Here is a 9,464-nt window from a genome sequence, read left to right on the forward strand (position 1 = left end):
AAATTCATATTTTACAAAATTTATTATTTCATTAATTTATGCAAGAAAAAAGTCTTTTAAATAAATTAATAAGTAAAAAAATACTCAAATTTGTTAATTTATTTTTAATTTATTATAGACTTTAAAAAAATCTATTTAATTATAAGATTCTTTATTCTATAAATATCATTTACTAAAATTATTAGACTGAAAATATTATATTATTCAAAATTCTTGATTTGTAAAAATATACAATAAAATTAATTTCAAAGTCATCAATAAATATGAAAAATATTTTTAAATTAAAAATTTTATTTAGAGTTATATTTTATTTTTTTAATTAATCATATGCACGTTGCTTTATATTTTTTTAAATTAAATTTCATCAAAAAATATTGTACACAATATTAATTTGATATTCAATAAATGCAAGTAAGAAAAAACGTAGATCGCTGATTGGAATTAAAAGGAAATAAGGGAGTATGTTTGTTAATTATAATTATAAAATTAAAAAATCAAATACTTTTTCACATAAATGCACAAAAAAAACAAATATTTATTTACATGATAACAAATAAATTATTATATAATCAATTTTAGTTGAATACATAAAATTATTTGCCAAATTAAATCACTCTATGATTGGATAACTGGCACAACTTGCTAAACCACAAGCATTTTTATTCGCCCTGATATAGAAATATCCATTCATTCCCCATTTGTCTCCCCAACTATTTTTTACAATGTAGTAATCACCAGTTTTATTATAACCTACTGCTAAGACTGCATGATTTACTTTTTAAGGGTCTTATTCACAATTTTTACCTTCATAAATACCACTTTAGTAGTTATCAAATTCATCAGCAGCTTCATATGCTAATGTGACTGGACCTTTATGGACCAAATGATAAATCAATTCTTTTTCATCTAAGTAAGTAATATTAAAAGATTATTTAACTTTTGTAACTATATTTTCTCCATCAAATTAGCATTTGTTGTTCTTACCAGTATAAGGATAATCCTTTGAATCTAATGAATAAAAAAAGCTTTAAATATACATTAATAATCTATTACATTGTTTATTCATTTATTTAAAAATTTAATTAAAAAACAATTTATTACTTTCAATTCCTCCTTCATAAGCTATGTATTCAAAAGCTTTAGAAGGTAAGCCTCCATCACATCCGTGATTATCGAATTATCTAGCACAATCAATTAGTTGCTATTCAGATAATTAAATAGGAGATTTTCCTGTTTTCAATGAAAAGTGACTCTCAATTGCTCCAACAGCTGCAAATGCCCAACATGAACCACACTCTTTTAATTATATTTAAAAATTTTTTAATATATCACTAATAGAAACTATTTTTTTAAAAATAATAATAAAATAAATTTACCTCCTTAATTTTTAACAGCAGTCACAACTCCTTTTTCTCTCCAATCTACATAATCTGGAATATCATTCATATCGTAAGTCCTAAAAGAGCGAGTATTCTCTTTAGCAAGTGCAGTACAATTTTGAAAGCCTCTAAGTTATTAAAGTTCTTCTCTTGTTTAAAAAGTTAGATGATTAATACCCTAAGTGTAGGTTTTATTAGGATCAGAGTTATGTTCTATTATTTTAGCTAATCTGCTTTTAAAGAGCTAATATCTCTCACTATTAGTATCTGGTTAATATCCATAAGATTAGTAGATGCCTAAAAGGTCTGATTCAGTAAAATCTACAAGCCCTTAAGAAATCAATATTTCGCGATTTTCGCCAGAACCAAGAATAGTACTTAGACATAAAGCTAAAAATAGGGCAATAAGAATGTTTTATCTCATTTTTTAGATTATTTAATTTATTATTTATTTTTTTTAATAAGAATAAGTTAATAAAATATTTATTGATCCTTTTTATAGTGCTTAGGAGGATTTGTTTAAGATACCAAATTAAACTAGATAACTAATTTGAATTATTTCGGACTTTCTAATTTAGAGTCTTTTTAGACTTATAAAGCAAAATTGCATAAATACTTTGATAATTAATTAATTTGAAATGTGATTGTATTTTATCAGAAATGTAAAATTACTTAATATCATAAAAAAATAATCAAATTAATTTTATTTATGCTTTTATTTGTAAAAAATATAAATAATTTAAAGTCTATGTTTATGATTTTGATTAAACTTTTAATATCTTTCAATCATTCAAATATTAATATTAAATTTTATGTTTTCTAAGTAATACAAAATACATTATCCTCAGATTTATTCATTTCTAATTTAAATTATTTTAGAGTAGTTTTTTATCAAATAAATAAATTTATTATAAAAAATGAGGATTTTATTAAAAGCAATAAATAAATATTATTTTTGGTTTGGGATGTTAAAAATTAAGCTTTTTTAAATTTTGAAAAATCAGAAATAAACAGAATACTTTAATTTAAATTATGCTTCAAGCAAGAAAACAAATAAATAAATAAGTTCGTAGGAACTTTAAATCAAAAATGTTTCAAATTGAAATAATAAAATATTAAAAAAAAAAGATTTTATAATTTTTCTAAAATTTAATATATATTTTATCATTTCTTTTTCACTTTCTTGATGATTTATTTGATCCAAGTATTATATATTTCTTATTTTGAAGATTTTATGTTATATTTTTATAGATTAAAGAATAATTATAAATTAGGAAAGTCTCTATATTAAAGCAATTTCCATACATTAAAAATATATATTTGCTAAAAATAATTAATCAAATCAACATAAAATTTTTTAATATTTATTAGTAATTAATTAATAAATTTTTATTTATTTAGAAAAAAATTCTTTGAAACCAAATAGATATATTTCTTATCAAAATTTGACTTTCTAATAAAAGTTTTGTAAAAAAATGATTTTGCATTTTATACTGTCTTATTGATGTGCATGCACTACTATTACCTTTTTTATTGATTTAAAGGTATTCTTAAATCATGGTATTATATATTAGTTACTATTGCATTACAATAATCCAGCTTTAAATAAACTTAAAATAATTTTAATTTTAATTAAAACGATTATTTCAAAACTAAAACAACTTGATTCTAAGCATATTATAAAAAGAAAAATTCATTTTTTAAAATTTTAGGATTTAATATTTTTATTATCACCAAAAATATTATTAATTTGGCTTACTGTTTTAGATAATAAGATGAATAAAATGAAACAATTTTCTAAATGAAGAAAAATTATGAAAAAATATTGTATTATTTTACAATTTAAAAAAATATTAGCTTTGTTTGAAAGGTTAAATATCGATGATATACCCAGAAATTAAGCTTTTTCTTTGCCTATAAAAGATGTTTGTTTATATTTTGAAGCATTTTGTGAAAGAAAAAATAATAATGATAATGATACATCGAGCGAGAAATTGAACTTTATTTCTTTACTTATAAACGAATTTTGTTTGATTGTTTATTTTTTTTTTTTGTTTATTTTTAAATCCTCCCTTTATATTCAAATAGTTAATAAAATTTAATTCAAATAAAAAATAACAAAAGAATCAAGCTGTTTTAACTTTAAAATGATCTTCTTAATTAAAATTACTATTATTTTATGTTTGTTTAAAGGTGGATTATCATAATGCAATAGTAACGAAATACTTAATACCATGACTTAAGAATGCCTTTAATGCTCAGCTTATTGTTAAAGTTGCTTTAACTAGAGTGAAAATTCATGCATTGATTGTAAACAACCTTATTTTAAAAGCTCGCTTAATAGTTCTACTTGTGTGTAAAGTTGCTAAAATGGTGAAATTTATTTAAAAAATAAGTAATGCATCAAGTGTAATGTACAAGGTTGTAAATTATGTGATCAAAATTAAATATGTCTTAAATGTGAGGCAAACTTAAGTTTAGACATTTCATTAAATGAATGCATTATTAAAAATAATATTTGCAAATAATAATAGTTTATTTCAGCTCCATTCACTTAAAATGAATGCTTCAACAGTTGCCCTTCATCCTATTATCAAAATTTCTAAACTTAAATATGTGAAAAAATGTTATAATGCATACAAATCGATAATAGTTTGATGTCACTTGAAGATAGGGTATTATAGATTGAGTATATTAGCAATAACTAATATTTAGTTAGAGCTAACTAATGCAATTTTGCTCTTGTAAATCAAGATTGGAACATAATCAATTTGCAAATTTTATAAAATTAGTAAGATTACAAAAGTTAATATATGGTAGCAGGCCAAGAATAGTTTCAAAAGAGCTTTATTATTAGATAATATGGAGGTTGTACTGCAGGAAATACTCTCATTCTTATGAACTTTACTAATTTATAAACCTTATTTATATAGACAGGTATGGATTAAGATTATTTTATCTAATTTGTTGACTAAGAAAATCAAATAATTTTCTTGCAGTCTAATTAATATAAGGACATATAATGGTTTGATGTTGTCACATTAAAATTCTAAAAAATTAATCTTGATTATAGTGTATTGGCAATTTTCAAAATGCAATAGAATGGAAAAATAATTTATAATTTTTAAATAAGTTATGCTCAAATCTAGGTAAAATTCAATTCTATTTTTTACAAAAATATTTTATGTAGAGGAGGGGTAAAATTAAAGTGCTAATAAATAATAAAATAATTTTTGAGAGAGATTTTAACATTTTATTTGAAAAAATTTATTAATTTTAATTTTTTACCTCTACCTAAAAATTTTTAAGAACAAATGAGATAAATTAAAATGATTTTAAATTAAATGAGAATATTTTTTAATTAAATTAAAGAAAAGTATTGTAGATCCTATTTATTTTATTTGTTTAAATATTTATTTTAATTTTTTAGCACAAAATGAACAATTTTCGTATTATATCTTAAGATAGATGACAAAAATTTTAAATATCAAAAGAAATTTATTAAAAATAAATTAAAGAGTTAGACATAAAAAAAATGAAATTTTATATAAAAGGAAATTTTATCATAATTGTTTTTAATATTTCTAACTAATAAATTCAATATTATTTAAATGAATAATCAAATTGTATTTAATAAATAGTTAGCTGTTCTTGAGGATGATAGATCTTTAATACTGTAGGATACAAAAATATAGCTATCGTCTTCTTAATTAATATAATAAGCCTATTAAATTCAAGACTATTTAATAATGTTATCAAGTAGTGAATCTTTAAAATATCATTATATAAATAAGTTAGTTCTTTCAAGCTAATTTGATCTTCAAATAATATAGTTAGAAACATTAGATTTTTTTAAATACGCAATTTACTTTAGTAAAATTTTTAATTTAATTATCTAATACAATTCAGTAGATTATTAAATAGAATTACTTTCTTTAGGAGGGTAAAGCAATCAAGTTAGTTAAAGTATGAATATAACAGTAAATTCATTAAATTAATTTTAAGTCTATGAAAGCGAAGAATAAAACTTAACAATAGCTATTTTTATAGCTAATAATTTATAAATTTTGAATATAAATAAATGCCTAAACTTTACTTAAGGAAGTCAAGTTTAAAATATAATCTAAACAATTGATTCTCCATTTATAACAAATCAGTCTACAATAATAAATGTTTTTTTCCTGCAAAATTAAACGATTGATATTATTTTAAGCTAAGTTATATAAAATAATGAATACAATTTTTAACAAATAAGACTTAGATATAATCTTTAAAGTGAAGAATATTAAATAAAATACCTAGATCCATACAAATACCAATAACTTTATTATATAGATAACGATCTTTAACCATAATTAATGATGTTTAACTTAAATGCTACATCTCAATAAGGCCAATTTTACATTTACAATTAGTTTTAAATGCAATTTTTTTAGGGTTTAGGAGTTTAATAGATAAATTTGCGTCTAACTTATTTATAAAATGCCCATAAAATTATAACAAGGTTATTTTTTTTACCATTTTAAGATGATGTTTAAGCTTACAATAGACTAGATTTAGTAAATAGTTAATACTTATTGTTAAGCAAAATAAATGCAAAATAAATTGTTGAAGAATAAATAATCGATCTTTCTATTTAATAAAATATTATTTCCTATACATATAGCTTTGATTAAGCTTTAAGCCAATATTACTTTATTGAGAAAAGAAAATTGCTAATCATTTAAAAAATATCTAAGATATATTCTTTACTCAGTTAATCTGATATTATAAGCAATTCTTCAAAATATTATTTTTCTTTAGATAATTTTGTTATAATAAATGATGATAAATTAGTCTATTAAACATAAAATTTAAAAAGTGAAGTAATCTTAATGTTACTAGATTTTTAATCGATGGAATTTTCATAGCTCTATAACTTTGGTAATTAAAATTATATAAGCATATGGACTATTAATAATTCTATTTATCCTTTATTAGCTTAAAATGATATTATTTATATCATATCAAAAAATAATTATTGTTAGCCATTTTCTCTTAGTAATAAATAATTATTATACCAAAAAATAAAAATCGAGCTAACTTTAGTAACAACCCCTTCTTTGGTATATCAAAAAACAAGTGAAATTTTTATATTTTATCTCTCAACTATCTACATATTTTAGTTTAATTTATAGTAATAAAATGAAATTAACTTTGGAATATAATATCCTATACTTGGCGATCAAAGTTTAAAATTAATTTATAATGAAAGATATATTTTTTACAACGACCGTAATTATTTCATAAAATTTGATATGGAATCTAAGTAATTAAATATGATAAATATTGGAATAAATTTAAATTAAACTAGTATATTGAAAAATAGCTTCATTATTATAGACAGTGCTAAATATATAAAATAATCAGATGTAGTAATAGACACTGAAAATATGATAATAATTAAAACTTAATAAGAAATCAAGAATTATATAGGAAATACAATTGCTGGAGATGGCACATCTATTCATTGTTTTTCATCTTAAAATGGAATATATTGGCATTTTAATCTATTTAATGAGCCATTCAACGTTTATAATATTTCTGTAAATTAAATAATATAAGATATTTATCTTGAGATAAATAATAAAATTGCTATTTATGATTTTAACACAACATATTTAATGATATTTGACATTATAAAGCAACCTCAAGAAATTCTATCTATAAAATTTAATTAAGAGTTTAACTTGCCAATAAAAATTGTAGATTGGAATTTGGGCACATTCTTTTGGATTAAAAATATGACTTTATATCTAGAAGATCAACGAAATAATTAAACATCAAAAATTATTTCTAAATTGGATTCATAAATTGTTGATTATAAATATTGTTTTAGTTAATAAATAATTGTAGCCAAAACTTAGAAATTAAATATTTACATTTTAAAAGTAAGTATTTTTCATTTTTGTTTTAAATTAATTTTACATAATTTTAAAAATAAATAGATCTAAAATAACTAGAAATTGTAAATCTCCTATTTTTACTATTAGCAATACTCAAATATTCTTTTTTATCTAAGGTGTGATTAAAATCTTCTAGTAATTTACTTCCCTTCATTGCAAATATTTGATTTACTTACAGGAAAACTATCAGATGACTTCACTGATGTAAATTTAATTGATTTAGTTTTATTTCTTTGTAATTTTTTGTAATTGATTTTTGAATAAAATCTTATTATTTAAAAATATTTTTCAAATTATTTGACACATTTTTTCTTATAAATTAACACCCATTTATTTTTTTAAACTAAAAATTTTAAAGTATTTACTTTTTAGGTATTTAAATATGAGAAAATAGGGTTTTTTAATATTTATTTTTCATAATTAATTTGAAAAAATAATTTATTTGATAATTTGTTTAGGAAGTTATAATTTTTATTTTTATAAATATTATAAATTAAAAGTAAGACAATTTTGGAGTATTTTCTAATGACCTAAAAAGTGTACCATTAATAGATAAAAATAATTAATTGATAGTTTATTTTTATAAACCATATAACAGCTACATTAAATTTAATAAAACATAAAATTTTGATCTTATTTTCGATTACAGATTCAATAGTACAATATTATTTTGGGATAAAAATGATTAAATATTAATACAATTAACTGGAAGTATAAAATAATTAAATATTATAGATATACCTGATATGAATTAATTATCTACTTATGAAACCGTTAGCTAATTTGCAAAAGAAATGGTATACTACTATTAAGAATAAAAAAGTTTAATTATTGTAGATTAAACTCCTATTTTATACTTATATAATTACTAAACTCGGGATATTAAAATTCAAAAGATAGAAATAAACAATATTTAAGGAATGTTAATAGATTAAAATAAAAAAGTTATATTTATTTACTCTGATGTTTTTATTTCAACTTATTCATATCCATCATTTTAATTTCTAGAGACTTTTTCTTTATAATAATATGGAAGTTCTTCTATTCAAAAAATATTTTTGTAATAAAAATAATCTATCCTTTATGTGCAAACTAAAGACTTTATTATAGCCTATGATTTAACAGAAATTCTTTATGCAACAGAAATGAATTTACTTTAGTACCAAAACGTATAATATGTTTTTCTTAGTCCTGAATATTATGTTTATTCTAGCATTTTAAATTACTCTTTAAATATTTATAAAGACTCATAATTAATAGATACTTTGTTATTAGATCCACCAAATCAAAATATTTATCCTTATTTTACTTAGCCTATTTTGGTAAAATAAAGTTAATTTATTTACATTTAATAAAAAAATATTAATGTAATATATTTTGACTTAGAAAATTAAAAATTGATTAGAAAATTAAAAATATCACTAATGAATGTTCCTGATAACTACTTTTATGATAATAAAAGGAATTAAATATTTTTGCTTTATGAACAAAATTATTTACTTAGCTAAATTGATTTTTAAACTGATGAACCAGGAGAAAGATACTTTACTAATTTCTAATAAGGAGATATTTCATTGTCTCTAATTTGTAATGATTTTATTTTACTTCCATCTTCCAGTAAAATATAAATTTACAATTATATTTTGCAGTAGCATACATAAGTTGCTCTATTAAATTATTAATAAATTTTGTTTAGTTTTAAGCTGTTAAAAAAATAATTTAAAGATTTTTAAAATTCTTGGTGGAATATTCCTTTTGAATATGAAGAAAGATATAATACTAATGATTATTGTGAATTAGAATAGCCAATGATTTGCATAGTTGCTACTAATTAATACAATCAATATTCAATTTTAATTATTGATGTTTAATAATCTAAAGTAATTTAAAGCTAAAATTTAAAATATTATAAAATAATAAACATTGTTAATGATCCTTTTAGACAGTTGTTATATACTATTAATAATGTTGGAATTACTTAGATATTCAATTATTCACTGAATTAGAAAGGAACTCTAATAAACCCATGTCTAAAGTAAGCTATAATTTCTTACGATTTTAATTTTATCTATTCTATCTGCCCTAATGATGTAATTATATATAACGGATTAAACTTTATACAACAATTTCCAACAATTAA

At 20.1% G+C, this 9,464-nt stretch overlaps 3 protein-coding genes across 3 annotated transcripts in view; 1 reads left to right on the forward strand and 2 right to left on the reverse strand. All coding sequences in view use genetic code 6, as the record gives it.

Annotated features, from left to right (window-relative positions):
- Window positions 1-610: 610 nt before the first annotated feature.
- TTHERM_00911100 (papain family cysteine protease) lies at window positions 611-1,803 on the reverse strand (the record flags this gene model as incomplete). Its single annotated transcript, XM_001020178.1, has 3 exons — window positions 611-1,008; window positions 1,102-1,296; window positions 1,377-1,803. 3 exons carry the CDS (start codon window positions 1,801-1,803, stop codon window positions 611-613), a joined length of 1,020 nt encoding a protein of 339 aa, XP_001020178.1.
- Window positions 1,804-3,613: 1,810 nt separating this feature from the next.
- TTHERM_00911110 (zinc finger protein) lies at window positions 3,614-4,616 on the forward strand (the record flags this gene model as incomplete). The annotated part of the gene is made up of 2 exons (XM_001020179.1): window positions 3,614-4,316; window positions 4,570-4,616. 2 exons carry the CDS (start codon window positions 3,614-3,616, stop codon window positions 4,614-4,616), a joined length of 750 nt encoding a protein of 249 aa, XP_001020179.1.
- A 4,694-nt stretch (window positions 4,617-9,310) lies between these two features.
- The window catches only part of TTHERM_000911120 (transmembrane protein, putative), a gene marked incomplete at both ends in the record, with an annotated part of 458 nt that continues 304 nt past the window's right edge, over window positions 9,311-9,464 (reverse strand). Inside the window, 2 exons of the mRNA XM_012798613.1 lie at window positions 9,311-9,364; window positions 9,446-9,464. The exon at window positions 9,446-9,464 is cut by the window's right edge and continues 106 nt beyond it. Coding sequence (XP_012654067.1) covers window positions 9,311-9,364; window positions 9,446-9,464 — 73 coding nt within the window. The remainder of the gene's footprint in view (window positions 9,365-9,445) is intronic.

Source organism: Tetrahymena thermophila, assembly GCF_000189635.1.
Source record: "Tetrahymena thermophila SB210 genomic scaffold scf_8254576, whole genome shotgun sequence".
Taxonomy (NCBI): Eukaryota; Ciliophora; class Oligohymenophorea; order Hymenostomatida; family Tetrahymenidae; genus Tetrahymena; species Tetrahymena thermophila.